This window comes from Sebastes fasciatus, chromosome 1, assembly GCF_043250625.1.
Source record: "Sebastes fasciatus isolate fSebFas1 chromosome 1, fSebFas1.pri, whole genome shotgun sequence".
Classification (NCBI taxonomy): Eukaryota; Metazoa; Chordata; class Actinopteri; order Perciformes; family Sebastidae; genus Sebastes; species Sebastes fasciatus.
The window spans coordinates 895018-911755 of record NC_133795.1 but is presented as its reverse complement, the minus strand read 5'-3'; the positions used below and the strand labels follow the sequence as shown (position 1 = coordinate 911755).

At 47.6% G+C, this 16738-nt stretch overlaps 1 protein-coding gene across 4 annotated transcripts in view; it reads left to right on the top strand.

Annotated features, from left to right (window-relative positions):
* The window catches only part of plxnb1b (plexin b1b), a 129492-nt gene that overhangs the window by 66390 nt on the left and 46364 nt on the right, over nt 1–16738 (top strand). For 3 of the 4 annotated variants that reach the window (XM_074617917.1, XM_074617092.1, XM_074619561.1), the window contains exons 3-5: nt 4887–4975; nt 6474–7650; nt 12939–13121. In XM_074617917.1, coding sequence (XP_074474018.1) covers nt 6484–7650; nt 12939–13121 — 1350 coding nt within the window. In that variant the 5' untranslated portion in view covers nt 4887–4975; nt 6474–6483. Of the gene's footprint in view, nt 1–4570; nt 4711–4886; nt 4976–6473; nt 7651–12938; nt 13122–16738 lie in introns of those variants that run through there. The other variant, XM_074618734.1, reaches the window with a different exon arrangement.

Here is a 16738-nt window from a genome sequence, read left to right as displayed (position 1 = left end):
GAGGGTCACTGAGGGACTTTTAGGTCTTCATTTCTGGAAGGAAGTTTTCCGGAAGAGAGCGCAGGATGATGATCTCCCCCCTTCCTCCTCCTGCTCCTCCTCCTCCTCCTCCTCTTCTTCATCGTCCTCCTCCTCCTCCTCCTCCTCTTCCTCTTCTTCATCCTCCCTCCTCATCCTCCCTCCTCCTCCTCCCCCCTCCTCCTCCCCCTCCCCCTCCCCCTCCTCTTCCTCCTCCTCCTCCTCCTCCTCCTCCTCCTCCTCCTCCTCCTCCTCCTCCTCTTCCTCCTCCTCCTCCTCCCCCTCCTCTTCCTCTTCCTCCTCCTCCTCCTCCTCCCCCTCCTCTTCCTCTTCCTCCTCCTCCTCCTCCTCCCCCTCCTCTTCCTCTTCCTCCTCCTCCTCCTCCTCCTCCTCCTCCTCCTCCTCCTCCTCTTCCTCTTCCTCCTTGTCCTCCTCGCTGCCCTCTGTCTGAAGTTCATCAGCCGAGGAGGAATGTGTTCTTGTAGATGGGCGGGTATTGTTGAGGGTTTCTCTATAAATAACTTCTTGTCAGCTGGAGCTTGTCCAGCTCAGCTCCAGCTCCAGCTCCAGCTCCAGCTCAGCTCCAGCTCCAGCTCCAGCTCCAGCTCCAGCTCCAGCTCCAGCTCAGCTCCAGCTCCAGCTCCAGCTCCAGCTCCAGCTCCAGCAGGCTGTCCTGACACGGCTACTTCTGCACATGCTTATTAAAGGGTTAGTTCAGGTGTTTCTCAGTGGGGTTTATATGAGGTTCTTCTCCATAGTCAGTGTGTTACCTACAGTAGATGACGGTCAGCACGTTTGGAGAAACAGACAGGAGTCATGTCCTGCTGTGGACGGAGGCAGCAGGACATGACAATATCAGTTTAAATGGACGCTATAATTAGAATATTTTCCGTTCTTTGCTTTACCGTGAGACATCCGCTTTGAACCGACAGGAACAACAAGAGTCACGACTAAAAAACACAGAAATCTCACCAAATCTCTGGTGATCAAACGTGACTTTAGTGTAAACACACATGGCCGCCGACGGGCAGGAAGAACTAGTGATGTTAGGTTTTACTTTGTAGTGAAGATGGAGGAAGGATGGAGTCATGGAGACACGTTAGACAAACACTAATCAACCGGTTGCTCCTCCATCTCTGAGCTCCGAGCATAAAGTAGCCGAGACCTCAACTTGATGCAAACGAGGAGCGGGAGACGTGACGCTCCGTCTCTCGAATCGTGCCGCCACGCTACCAGAATGCATTGCTGCACGGCTGCTTGCATAGACAATGAATGGGAAGTGTGGAAAGGACGGAGTCTGTGGACCTTCAGGCTTCTGTAGTCTGATATCTTTGTTAACCCCCGCTGTCCCTCCTCCTACTGTACAGCTTGTCTATCACGGCGGTCCTCGTTGTGTTGTGGAGCAGCGGGAGGAGGCTGACGGACACTAAAGCCTCCTCTGGAAACGCCGTTTGTGTTGATGTGGGTGTAATCTGTGTGACTGATGGCAGACGGCTGCGTTCTCTCACTGCTTCCTCTTGTTGGGGTGTGTTTATTTGTTTAACGTGAACAGAGGAGGGACTTCTCATTATAGGCGTGTGCGTGTGCTCGTGCACGTTTGTGTGTTTATGCTCACAATCATGTCACTAATTAGAAACATGCTTTTTATTTCCCCTCCCCCTCGTACAGCCAATGAGGGTGTTGAATGAGGCATTATGGGTAGACACTGGAATTAATGCCCCCCCCCGTCCTCTCTCTCTTATTATCATTAGTCACATTCCATCAGGACTCGGCGAGCGCTGAGGCCTGCGAGCGCTGAGGCCTGCGAGCGCTGAGGCCTGCGAGCGCTGAGGCCGGCGAGCACTGAACTGCCAGCGCTTGTTTGTGGCGTTTTTCGCTGGTCGTCTCCCCCCTTCTGTCCTCCCCCGTCTTCCCCTCTCACCATTGTCTTCCTGTAACCCTGTTTCTGTCCTCTAATGTCCCTCTGCCAGCCCCCCCCGCTGCTGTCCCTCTGTCTCCTCCAGAGGATCGGCTGGTTGAATTGAGAATGAATGAAAGGCTGAGCTCAATGAAGCGGATGATGGCTCAATTGAATGTGGCTCTGAGGAATGCCGGGTGGTGTTGTGGAGTCTTTTGGCTGCAGCTCCGGCTCCGGCTCCGGTCCGTTTGTGGCGGGTTGAGGTCGGTAGGTCGGTCGGTCTGTTGATCGTAGAGGGATTCTACCCGGCTGGTCCCGTCCACCTGCTACAGGCTGCTACGATGCTGCGTTCACTGTCTCCAGTTCACCGTCCGGGAGCGTTAACTTAGCAGCTACGATGCTGCGTTCACTGTCTCTAGTTTACCGTCCGTCCCCTTTTATAGCATCAAATAACTAATTAAAACCAGACTGATCTGTAGAATGAACACCTGAACATATATCAGCGTGGTGAGAACTACCTAAATGACAGAAAGCATCTTTATATCTGACGTGTACTTTGACCTTTTAGTTTGGCTCATGTCCCGTCCGCTAACATGGAGGAGGCGGGTTTATGAGCTCTACTATACAGCGGCCACCAGGGGGCCATCCAGATGTTTTGGCTTCACTATTGGGGAGCTGTCATGTCGTCCATCTTTATATACAGTCTGTGGTTCCACACCAAGAGCTTTGTACCCATGTCATGACCAATCTACCAGCTTTATTTCATGTTCTATATGTGTTGTTGGTGGAATACCTCCTGTAGTCATGAACTGAGTTAACTCTCTGTTTGTGCAGACGGGCCGGAGCGAGGTGGAGTCCATTACCTGGAAGTAAAGGAACATTTAGATAAAGTAATTCCAGAGCAGACACACATTTCCTCCTCTCTCCTCCATCAGGCTGAGACCTTTTGCCACAAAAAACCGACTTCCACTCGGAGGTGAAATGTGATTTTTAACGTTGTAGAATTGAATCAGAAGTCCATTCTCTGCTTCTCATGTGTCTGAAACTCTGAATGAAGTTGAGCCTGATTAGATTATTCCCTGCAGGAGAGAGAAACCTCTTCCAGCTGAGGTCGGCTCGGAGTGACGGCAGCCCGGTCTACTGTCGTTTTTGGCTATTTGATTTGCAGCTTTCAGCAAATAGCAGATTAAGACGGACGAGCGGAGCGACGGCCGGCTCGTTCTGAGAGTTGTTGGTGAAGACGACCCCGTGCTCATAGAGGAGGAAACAGGAGAAGCTCTGTATCTGTTGAACTAGTGTTTCTGTGAGTTAGCATGCCAGTCATTCCCGTCTCTGCTCCGTTAGGCTCTGCACCGCGGCGCTCTCAGGATTATCTGCACACCGCCGTAAAGCGCCTTTTCCACCAGAGAGTCGTGACACGCTGACGACTGAGTTCAGGAGTTGCAGCTTTTTACAAAGTACTGAGAACCCCCCCCCCACACCGGGGGTCAAAGGATCAAGTCTGTGTTTTGGTTTCAGACTGATCCTAAGTGTGACTTACATCTTCATGTTTGAACGGACGCAGCATATCGAAGTATAACAGGAAAGAGGAACGGTGGCCGAGGTTCTGCCGGGTTCCCAGCGTGCTCAACTCTTATTGGAGCACAGAGCGCAGAGGGGCGGGACTTAGGAAGGGTTAATTCTATAGATAGCAATGATCATAATTATTGTGCTCTAGTGAATTGTGTGTGTGTGTGTGTGTGTGTGTGTGTGGGGGGGGGTTAGGTCCTTTCTTTCCATGTTTGGCCTCTTGCCAGGCCTTTACCCTCGTTCCCACATACAGGAGGTTGCCACCAACAAAGCCGGCTTTCTAAAGCTCCTAGTGTGGCAGCTGAAGAGGTGTGTGCATGTGCGTGCGTGCGTGTGCGTGTGTGTGTGTGTGTGTGTGTGTGTGTGTGTGTGTGTGTGTCCGTTCAGAGGGGTGAATAGTGTCTTTTTCAGTTTGTCTGTCTTTTTTCCCAACCTCCTTTTTGGATAAGTCCTCTGGAGATCCGCCTGAACTCGTAGGAGATAATCCTGCTGCTGTGCCAGAGAGATGTGAGGCGATGGAGGAGGAGAGGTGGATAGAAAGAAGAGGGGGATAATGAGAGGGTTTACTGTATATGGACTGAGTGTGGTGTCATAACTGACTGCTGAATGATGATCGCCGTATCTCACAGAGGAAGACACAGATTCAGGTGCTCAAACAAGCCTCTCTCTCTCTCAAGGAGCTTCTCTCACCTCACAGCAACTTGTTGTTCTGGCAGCGACTCGGATGGTTTTGTACCTCGTATCCTAGCAATGAGGGAGGCTTGAATACTGGGACCGAGTGTGTGTGTGTGTGTGTGTGTGTGTGTGTCCGTGCGCGGCACTGAAAGCCCTCTTGGACTGACACTACTTGACTTGGCCTCTGCTGAGAGCTTTAACACGCAGAAACGGATGTAGCCCGTCAGACACAGGTCTGACAGGAATCTCAATGGGTAGGAGCTTCCCACGACTCTTAGTGGACGGCAGCGATGCCAAACACACACACACACACTCACACACACACACACACACACACACACCAGGTGTTTGCAGCAAACACGCAGGCTTGGTCTAATGTCCTTTAGGGTGAGGTGTGTCATCTCTGCATTCCCTTCGGTAAATCACAGCGGGTGTCTGAGCGTAGTAGTGTCGGTACGAGGTATTACAGTATACTGACTAGAGTATTTAGAAACCTAAAGGGACGACAACCTGTAGAAGGCTCCTGGCTGCACGGCGACCAGCGGCTCCTTGTGAGTATCACGTTCTGTCATCGTCAGTGCTAGGGCTAATTAGCATGTTAGCTAAAGTTTGCGATCTCGGTGAATGGTATGCCGGCTCCATAAATTGTCGTTCAGTCATCAACACTGTGAGAGCCCCCGGTATAAAGTATACTGATGCATGTTCTCTTCTTTCCTTTGTGTTGCAGGTTGTGTCCAGAAGGATGTGTTGTTAACCCCGAGCTGCTGGGAGGTCGAGAGGTGACATGCCTCTGTGAAACACCGCTGGAAACAAATGGTGAGGAGCCGATGGCTGAGATGGATCAGATCATGTGTTATGCTGATTAAGGTATCCTCCAGAGGTTGTTTAATTAGTTGAATGCCACTTGGTATCGTCATAGATAATAAAAATAGAAACAGTGAAGCTTTTCTTATACAACACGTGTCAAACTGGGTCAAACGTTGATCAGGTCCACAAGTCAGTTCAGGTTCTCAGTAACCAATGTTGGCCCGTTGTGGTCTGCAGAGAAACGTGTGGCCTGTATACCAGAACACACCGGCCTGCCTCCACAGTCTGCGAGCCGGTCAACACTGAGTGGCTGATGCTGAAGGCTGCAGGACAGTTTCACTTCACTGCAAAGTTTATTTGTAATTTTCCGTGTTTCATGTGCAGCCGACTGCAGAAGACGTCTGTCTGTCTGTCTGTCTGTCTGTCTGTCTGTCTGTGTCTGTCTGTCTGTCTGTCTGTCTGTCTGTCTGTCTGTCTGTCTGTCTGACTGTCTGACTGTCTGTCTGTCTGACTGTCTGTCTGTCTGTCTGTCTGTCTGTCTGTCTGTGTCTGTCTGTCTGTCTGTCTGTCTGTCTGTCTGTCTGACTGTCTGTCTGTCTGTCTGTCTGTCTGACTGTCTGCCTGCCTGCCTGCCTGCCTGCCTGACTGTCTGTCTGTCTGTCTGTCTGTCTGTCTGTCTGTCTGTCTGTCTGTCTGTCTGTCTGTCTGCCTGACTGTCTGCCTGCCTGCCTGCCTGCCTGCCTGCCTGCCTGTCTGTCTGTCTGTCTGTCTGTCTGTCTGTCTGACTGTCTGCCTGCCTGCCTGCCTGCCTGCCTGTCTGTCTGCCTGACTGTCTGCCTGCCTGCCTGCCTGCCTGCCTGTCTGTCTGCCTGACTGTCTGCCTGCCTGCCTGCCTGCCTGCCTGCCTGCCTGTCTGTCTGCCTGCCTGCCTGCCTGCCTGTCTGCCTGCCTGCCTGCCTGCCTGTCTGTCTGTCTGTCTGTCTGTCTGTCTGTCTGTCTGTCTGTCTGTCTGACTGTCTGTCTGTCTGTCTGACTGTCTGTCTGTCTGACTGTCTGTCTGTCTGTCTGTCTGTCTGTCTGTCTGTCTGTCTGTCTGTCTGTCTGTCTGACTGTCTGTCTGTCTGTCTGTCTGTCTGTCTGACTGTCTGTCTGTCTGTCTGTCTGTCTGTCTGTCTGTCTGACGGCAGCAAAGAGCTTTTACTTAATTTTTTTAAGGGATGCACCGATACCGCTTTATTTCAGACCGAGTACGAGTACTTCCATTTGGGTACTCTCCGATACCGAGCACCGATACGAGTAAAAAGAAATCGTTGAGGATTATGAATCTGTCGATGGAATAATAGTGGACTAGGTGTTGGAGCTCTACAGTATAGACAGGAATCCACATGAATACTACATTACACGTGATCACATGGGGATCCATGACGTCATAAATCAGTTTGGAGGTCTGTGACATGAAGACATTTGACATCCTCTCTAACATTGTGTCCCGTCTTGTGTCCCTCAGCTCTGCCGCCATGCCTCCGGGGATGGTGCGTCGTCTTTCAGCGTTAGCGGTCCAAACGCTGCTGTGTCTCCTGCTGCTGGCCGTCGGCCGGCCCTTCACCTCATCGCCTAGTGGTGTTGTCCAGGGATCGGACTCCTCCCCCTCCGGTCTTTACCCCACCTTTATCCGGAATGACACTCTGTTCGAGCACCTGGCCCTGCACCCCGACCCCGACAAGGGTTGGGTCTACATCGGGGCCCGAGATCACCTGTTCCAGTTGGATCCATTCCTCCGACTTGCACTTCAGAATGACACCGGACCCGTCACAGACAGTCGGGAGTGTTTGCCTCCTGTAACTGTGAGTAACTGCCCTCAGGCCAGGCCCACCAGCAACCACAACAAGCTCCTGCTGGTCGACCCGTACTCCATGGAGCTCATCACCTGCGGGAGCGTCAACCAAGGAATCTGCCAGAAGCGTGGTCTGGAGTCTGTGAACGACGTCCGTTTCTCTACAGAGAAGCCGGTGGATACTCAGTACGTAGCAGCTAACCACCCCAACGTCAGCACCGTGGGACTCGTGGTTCGCTCTCATCCTGACAGGCCGCCCGTCCTGTTTGTTGGGCGCGGTTACACCAGCAGCCACCCTCCTATTTCAACACGAAACCTCGTCCTCGCCCAGGTTCCCATTTTTTCCTACGAGGAGACCGCCAAGTTGGCCGTGGCCGGCCGTCTCTCGGAATACGACCATCATTTTGTGTCATCGTTCGCACACCGTCAGCACGTGTACTTCCTCTTCTACAGGCGGGACCTGAAGTCACAGTCCCGCGAGTACCGCACCTACGTCTCTCGTGTCTGTTTGGACGACCAGGCCTACTACTCCTACGTGGAGGTGCCCTTGACGTGCCGTTCCAGAGCGGGAAAAATTTACAACCTCTTACAAGCCGTCCGGCTCGGGCTCACCGAGGACGGCGTGTCGAGTCAGGGCTCGGAGGTTCTTCTCGGTGTCTTCTCCACTCGTTTGGCTTCATCTACTCGGCCCAGCGAGGACTCGGCGCTCTGCATGTTTAACCTCAACGATGTGGACCTCAGGATCAACTCCACCAGAGACCTGTGCTACACACAGATGGGTAAAGAAGAGGGACTGGAGGCGGCCTACATCGAGTATGAAGTCAAATCCAACTGTGCCAACCTGCCGGAGGTGAGTTCAACAGACTGAATGTACTTGTGTCATATAGTTAGTTATTAGGACTTTTACTGACAATCCAGTGTGAACTAATGAGCACTAAGTGATTGGAATGGATTAGAACACAGCCCATGTAGCCTGATCCTGAACTACCTCAGAGGATGTGGTTCTGACCTCTGAACTTAGACGAATGACCACTGAGACACTTCAGCGAGGAACTGAAAGAGATAGTTCAGGTGTTTCTCAGTGGGGTTGTATGAGGATCTTCTCCATAGTCAGTGTGTTACCTACAGTAGATGTTCTTCTTCATAGTCAGTGTGTTACCTACAGTAGATGTTCTTCTTCATAGTCAGTGTATTACCTACAGTAGATGTTCTTCTTCATAGTCAGTGTGTTACCTACAGTAGATGTTCTTCTTCATAGTCAGTGTGTTACCTACAGTAGATGTTCTTCTTCATAGTCAGTGTGTTACCTACAGTAGATGTTCTTCTCCATAGTCAGTGTGTTACCTACAGTAGATGTTCTTCTTCATAGTCAGTGTATTACCTACAGTAGATGTTCTTCTTCATAGTCAGTGTATTACCTACAGTAGATGTTCTTCTCCATAGTCAGTGTGTTACCTACAGTAGATGTTCTTCTCCATAGTCAGTGTGTTACCTACAGTAGAGGTTCTTCTCCATAGTCAGTGTATTACCTACAGTAGATGTTCTTCTCCATAGTCAGTGTGTTACCTACAGTAGAGGTTCTTCTCCATAGTCAGTGTATTACCTACAGTAGATGACGGTCGGCACCAGTTTGCAGAAACAGACAGGAGTTACTGCACGGGAGCAAAGTAATGTCCTGCTGTGGACCGGGTGGCGGCAGCAGAACAGACTTTAGACACACAGAAATATACATAACTAACATGACAATATGATGACATGAAAACAAAAAAAGAACAAAAAGTAAAGAAAACACCTACACAAAAGGAAAATAATGAATAAATATTGGAATTAATTAATTAGAAGCTGAAATATATAAGACAGGTAGAGCTTATTTAATGTTTCATATAGTCCCACTTTTCACTAGAGCAAATAGACTTGAAAAAAAGTCTGAAAAATGCAAAAGAAAGGTCCAAAAAATGTTTTTGTGCTACATGTTGTTGGTTTGTAGATATTATTTTTTCCAACATAAATTAGCTTTGCGATGTATTTTTTAGCAACCTTATATTCAGATCTTGATTGGGCTTTAAATATATTGCCCAAATGAATAATTATATGTATTATCTGGGGACAACCTTTTTTATTTCTTTTAATGCAAAGTTCTTATTTAATCTTTTCTGTGACTGACTGAACAGAATAATCTGAAGCTGTCCAGTTCTGTCCTCCAGCAGAGACTCACTTCTATCAGAGAGGATGACATTTAATTTGACATTTTTGTGACACACTAATATATATAATGTAATATATATAATTACATATAATATATAATGTAATATATAACGCTGTAGAGGAGCGATTTAATAGACTGACCCTCTCTGGATGTGCAGCGTTCATGTGCGTGCATTAAGGTGTTTACTGCATGTAAACGTTGCATCTGGATGGACATGGAGGGCTCGTTTGACATCCTCCTCCATTATCACTTCCTCCCGTGTTGAGGACACGGAGCGCCGCTGACCCTTCAACCTGTGCAGCCGCGTACGGCGGATTGTCTCCAGGGGAGAAGGTAGCAGGGCGGTGTAATTTAATAGAACTGCTGGTCAGGGAGAGATCGATCGGCGGCATTAGCCGTACTTAGTGGGGTGGGGTTGAGGGTAATGTTTAACAAGGCCTGACAAGGACGGATAAAGACACACCAGGCACAGACAAGGAGAAAGAGAACAAGACATTAAGGGTCACGGATTACAGAGGAGCAGAAAATCAGAGGCAGGAGAATGAAAGAAAAGGAGAATGGTGGGTGGACGGGACAGAAGTTATGGAGGACAGAACCTGCCATAATAAAAAATAAATAAATAAATGGCTAGATAATGAAAATAAATGTCATTAAATATAGCAAAAATAATATAAAAAATGAATGTAGCCATTAATTAATTGATAAAATGTGACATAAATTGATTAATTTAATTAATTAATTTTTTTTGCTTTTTTTTGCATTATTTATTTATTTATTTATGCATGATTTTCCCTTTGCATCTCACCCGTTATTTTTTACCCCAAACTTATTTTTTTCTGTATTCTTTCTTTACACACTTCTTTTTAATTTTTTTATGCATTTCTGCCTAATTATGCAAATGAGGGAGCTGTCACTCAACGTGTGTCATCATAAATAAATAAAGCACCAAATTAAAACAACAAAATATCATTTTATGTCACATTTTATCAATTAATTAATAGCTACATTCATTTTTAATATTATTTTTGCTATATTTAATGACATTCATTTATTTATTGAGTCATTTAGTTATTTATTTATGTTTTATGTTGGCGGGTTCCGTCCTCCGTAAGATGTGAATATATGATTTTGAAAGTGAAAGGGGAATCAAAACAAACCGTATGGCCGGAGGGGGAACAGTGATGAGAGATTTAGAGCTGAAAAGAGATTTACAGTCATTAAGATGTCAAATCTCAGATCTCAGATCGCCGAACAGAAACAACCGCGAAGCAGCTTCATCGCTGTTCTTCATCAGGACGCTCCGTCTGCACCAGACAGACTCTCACAGGAACTCTAAGCTGCTTTGTTATTGATGATCAGGACTCCAAATAACAAATACTAAATACTGAATACTAAATACTAAATACTGAATACTAAATACTAAATACTAAATACTAAATACTAAATACTAAATACTAGTGGCCCAAATGCAACTTTAACAACATTTTCAGTCAGTCAGTCAGTCAGTCCCTCACAGGTACTGCATTTAGCATAAAACAATATGCTCCAATCATAACATGTCAAACTGCAGCCCAACAGGCAACAACAGCTGTCAGTGTGTCAGTGTGCTGACTTGACTATGACTTGCCCCAAACTGCATGTGATTATCATAAAGTGGGCATGTCTGTAAAGGGGAGACTCGTGGGTACCCATAGAACCCATTTACATTCACACATCTAGAGGTCAGAGGTCAAGGGACCCCTTTGAAAATGGACATGCCAGTTTTTCCTCTCCAACATTTAGTGTCAGTTCAGAGCATTATTTAACCTCCTTCATGACCAGCTAGTCTGACATGGTTGGTACCGATGGATTCATCAGGTTTTATAGTTTCAGATGAGACCAGGATCTTCACTTTAGCTTTAAAACTGAGCCGCTACAACCTAAAAATCAAAAGTTGCGTTAATGCGTTAAAGAATTTAATGGCTTTAAAACTAATTTGTGTTATGGCGTTAACTTTGACAGCCCTAGTATAAATATGCTAATGAAGCATCATCTAACGGTAACTTTTGGTGAGTTTAGGAGAAATCTACAGACACAAATAGACAAAGTAGTAAACTAAACACCTGAATGTGTATTTAGGATGTTTTCTTTCCACTAGTCTGAGAGAAGACGTGTTATAGAAGCTAAATAGTCCAAAATCTCAACACTGACCGGTGCATGGAAACCCTGTTTTTGCCTGGGGTGTCTCCCTTTAAGCTTCCAGCCCGTGTTCCTGGACCGGATGTCATAACTTCATAACTATTTCAGTAGTCATAATGTAGTTTGGGTCTATTCTTAGCGTGCAGTCGGCCCTGCTTGTTGTCCTCTAATGGTTGGGTTCTCATGATGTGGCCGTCTGCACCGTCCTTCACTCTTCATGGTTAACTTCATCATCGATACTCACTGAGACTTACATCCAGCTGTTTGAACACTCTGTCATTACAACCATGTTTAACGTGCCGTATACCAGCGGCGTGTATTCCTCCAGAGCAGGCCAAATAAGGAGTCCATTCATAGCAACACAGCAGCCGACGACATGACATCCATCAGAAACAAGGAGCAGAGCTCTCAGGTTCATTGCCTTTACTTCCTATTGTTGAGATGACCGATGATAAAGCTGTGACCTCGCCTTAAAAACATGGTTGTGGAAAAATAAATAGTCCGGAACAAAGAACAACAACTCTGCCGCCAGAGCAAAGAGTCCCTGCTGCCGAACGCTGGAAGCAACAACAGATAGTCTGTAAGCTCTGAAGCAGTCGCTGGAATCCACCGATAGGTTGTTCCCAAACCTCAACCACAGTGAACTGTGCTGGGATCTCACCGACCACCACAGGAACACTGCTGTTTTATTCCTGGTTACTGGCCTCCATGCTGAGAAGAGAATAACAAATCCCTTCAAGGGCTTCTTTCTGCACAACACATGCACTTCTAGTTTACATTTCACACGCAACACGCCGTGTGTCGTCTGATCTTCATGTCACCCGACGACATGACGTGACATGTTCACCGAGAAGTTCCTGCTTGTTTGAAACTACTTTTCAAGGAACTAAAAGGTTCCTTCAGCGTACTGTTGTCTGCGTTTCCACCGCGGTCTAAAGATCTACAAAGATCAGGCAAATGAGTCCGCTGACGTTTGAAAAAGCATCGTGAGACGAAGGCTGCTGGTAATCTCAGCGGTGAACTCACTGTGCAGCCTGCAGGTCAGTGTGTCGCCTGCTACATCTAAAAAACACGCTGCAAAAAAATCAACGTTTTTGTGTTACTGCACCGATATTTACTGCTCCAGATGTTTACTGCTCCAGATGTTTACTGCTGCACGTTGGATGTAATGAATGAAATGAAACTAAGCGCGTCCATCGCCACAGTAAATCATCTGTTGAGTGTCTGATGGTTATTTATTTGTGCTTTAAAACGTAACCGCCGTGAAACAATCAGAAAATCACTTTTTTAATTTTTCTACAACACCGCCTCGTGTCCGTCTCTTCTACCGCTCGCCCTCTCACCTCGCCCTCTCACCTCTCAGCCCTCACTCTTTTTCTCTCCGTCTTTTTGGTGGACGCAAACGACCGTCGCTAGGGGACTGACTCAGTGATGAAGTTACACGATTGGTCGTGTGTGTGTGTGTTGGTGGTGAGTGTGAGGTTGTTGGTGGCGTTCTAGCTGTGAACGTAGGTGTAGCAGTGTTCAGTTTATTTGTCGGTGAATAAATGCTACTAAACTACAACTCCTCCGCTCCGCTCAAGCTTTTCTCCTTAAAGAGACGAGCCGCTCAGCTTTTGAGTTAATTATTAACGTTTCTTTTAACCGTTTTAACCGATAGCATTAATCGGTTAAAATGCTTAATGTCGGTTGACGGTTAGTTCTGGACATCCCTAACACCGGCTGACCCTCCTCTCCCGTGTCCCCATCACCAGAACACTCTGGATGCGTACCCCTGCGGCTCTGACCACACCCCCAGCCCGATGGCCAGCAGGATGCCCGTGGAAGCGGAGACCATATTGGACAGCCCGTCCGCCCGTCTCACCGCCGTGGCCGTCAGCGTGAGGGCGGGACATACCATCGCCTTCCTGGGAGACTCCAAGGGGAACCTGCACAAGGTAACATGAGGTCACAGGTTATAACACACACGCACACACACACACACACACACACACACACACACACACACACACACACACACACTAACAAGGTGTACTTCTATGTGCTAACTGTGATGTTATGCAGAGATTGAGCTGTTATTGCTGAATTATGAAGTAATCGTCTGGCATACTTAACGACTTGAGTCATCGTTCAGAGTTCAGTCCGTATTTGGGTAACATGTATTTCTCAGATAACTCTGATATCCGTCCTGCACAGACGTGGTAGATGACCCAGCGGACGTCCACCTGTCTCTGTTCACCTCCAGACGCCGGCCGCTCTCTGTTCACGTGCCAACCAGTGGAGGTCTAACATCGTCTCAGTGTGTAGACGCAGACAGGAGCCCAGTCCTGGTACCGTTATGTCTCTGTCTCGTTGTTAGAGGAATGTACTGTCAGAGGGTTTGGTAGATTGTCCCGTTGTTGTTCTAACTCAACTCATCCAGTAAATGAAGAGAAGTGCCTCTGTCGTTCTAAGACCATTGACCCATCGCTGATAAAAAGATTTGAAAAGGTTTTGTTGACCCCTCCACTCCTCCGCTGTGGTTCAGCTCCAGGATGGAGGACAGGAAGTAGTAAAGTTCTCCTTGTACAACAGAAGCTCATTCTGCTTTAAAGAGGACGTCCCTGCTGGCACCGGGGCGTGGGGGGGGCACTCTCTAGAAATGAGTCCGTAGTCCGTACCGAGTCTGTGAGCGTTCAGCTGGATGGTCGAAGCTCCTCTGAAATGACGTTGTCCTCAACGAGGCTGTCGGTCTGATGTCCCAGGTGCTGCGGTTGAATGCGGCGTCCCGGTTGAGTCACCGCGGGGTCATCATGTGTGGCGGTGGAGCTCAGCCAGACAGGAAGGAACGTCCTGATGTGGAAGAGAAACCAAACGGGACAGCAGGCGTACAGTACAGTATGTGTGTTGACTGGAACCCGTCAGCTGGGCGTGTGTAGAACAGCAGGTGTTGGTCTGGTTGTATTTATTAGATGTAGTAATAGGTGGACTGAGCTGGGTGGAGAGTGGAGAGCAGGGAGGTTGTGGGGAGGCCCCTCCATGATCAGGAGTTTACAGATGGAGAGCTCGCCTCCACACAGACGGCTCTTTGTGTCGTGTTTTTCTCAATGGTGGTTTGTGGTCGGGGCCCCCCCCCCGTGCACACGCAGAAATAGCACAATGACGGCCATTAACGTATTCTAGTACAGTTACGTCACACGGAGCCGGAGCCAGCTAAACACATCGCTGGGACCAGATAGCGGAGCGCCGTACTTTGTGTTGTGCACAGTCATCGCTGACCGGCAGACACGTGCACTTCCTAACAGAGACGCTCATTCAGAGTGATGCAGAGTTATCGGTCGTAACGGCAGACAGACGGCGTCCGTGTCAATGTCACCGGCGTTAATGGAGACATTGTCAGTCTGACTGCATCCGCCAACGACGAACAACTCAACTCACACTCTGGTGGCTCCCTGAGCTCTTAACTCTTCACCTGCTGGTCCCACCGAGCACAGAACACAGGGAGAGAACTCTTTCTCTTTCTTCCTCTCTGTCCTTGTGGAGCCGAGAACATGTCATCACAACAAAGATGTTTTTCCTCTTTTTCCTTTCTTTCATTCTTTCATTCTTTCATTCTTTCATTCATTCATTCATTCATTCATGTATTCATTCATTCATTCATTCCCAGTCATTCTGTGCCCTCTAGTGGCCGTCATAATTAAAGTGACACCAAAAATAAACCTAGACATTATTACTCAGATATGTCTATATGTTGTATGGAGGTATGTTCAGATGTTCCGACAGAAGGAAAAGCAGGTTTTGTGTCTTTAGTGCAGATATGGCCGCCGCCGCCGCCGCCGCCGCCGCCGCCGCCGCCACCGCCATCGGCTCGTCTGAGCTCTCTGTGTTGATTTGTCGGTAACATCCAGAGTACCGACTGTGCAGGCGTTAGCTGTAAGCTCGCTAGGAGCAGAGCTGTGTCACTCCACCGCCACATTCACACCTCCATCATCTGTCAACCTGCACTCCATCATCTCATTCAGGCTGAATTCAGTGATCAGACGGTTTATTACCGTCCTGCAACAACAGAGACCGGAAGTTTCTTCTTTTTTTTTGTCAGAGATGTAAAGAAACAACAAATATAACCAAACATTTATTTAAAGAACACGACCACCTACTTGAGACCTTAAAAACAGGGAGGGGGGGGGTTTCCTGCATTCTGGTGATATTAAAGAATGAAAATAAATGAATAATAAGTACACTGCAACAGCATTTTGATGTTATATAGTTCTACTTTTAATTTTACTTTTAATTCTCAGGAAAGAAAACTGAGTAAGTCTCCCCTCTGGTGTGAATCTCTGGTATAAACTAATAATCATCACTTTTTATTCAGTATTTCTTTCTCTTAGTTCTCTCCATTATTCTCCCGTCTCTCACTCATTGAAGGTCCTTTCAGATAAAACACAACAACGGTATTTCTAACGGCAAGCGCCACTGCGTCGAGCAAAGCCCGACTTTGGGCACTGCGGCGGTGTCGCGAGCAACTCTTCCACCGGGAAACGACATCAGGTGTAGCTCTATAGCCGTCCGGGTGGAAACAGTAGAGCTTATAGACGCCGTACAGCGCCAGTTTGCAAGTATGACAGCACTACCAACGCTACCTTTAATTCCTCCTACGGGGTTGACGGGTCGACAAAAGAATAATACAATCAGAATTAAAAACAATCACAACAACTAAAAGGATTCTAACTCGTTGATTCTGAGTTGATTTTTGCTGATGGACTGATAACTTGTGATTGGCATGCAGAACATTCATTCATTATTTCTGATTTATGTCCCCGTCTCCTCTGCTGTTATATAATAACCCCCAGCAGAGCGGTCCTAGCGGAGCTCTACTGTAGTTGGAAGCCGTGACACATGAGCCTCCTCTCTGAGCGGTTGATACTGAACAGAGCTTGGCAGCGTTCTTCAGGTTCTCTACTGTGTGCTTGTTGTTGTTCCATCACTTCAGACACTCAGCGGTTTATTAAAACAGCTCTCCTCTTTAGATTCCAGCTGATCTGTGAGGTCTCTCTAGTTCTCACAATACCTCACAGAGCTTCCTGTCTGTTCTTCTCCGTCAAGTCACCGTCCAGTAGTTCCTTATCTTGGCAAGTAAACGTGACCTCTGATTCTTCGTCTTATCTGCCGTCTGTATCGGCGTTCCAACGCTTTGTTGACATTACGTGAAAGAAACTATGGCCAGAGATGAGGAAACATTACAGCCAGAAATGATATTTGATCTTATTACACGGCTTCGTTGATTAACCCTTTACACAACACTAGTTCTTGCAGAAACCTTTCTATGGTGTTCCTCAAGGTCTCGGTGTCTTAATGTGGGATTATTGATCATTTTATCAGTTTTTGAGTGGTTGAAAACTAGGTCAGATACCACTTTGGTTTTGACTGAAGTAAGGGTGAGCGATGACAACATCTGACTTCATATCCTCGCTGTTTCTATATATTGAGACACGGTAATCTAATGTCATGTTTTGACCTCCTCCCAGTGTTGTTGACCTCAGGCCTCTGGCAGGTAAACGTGGTGTACAGTGATTGG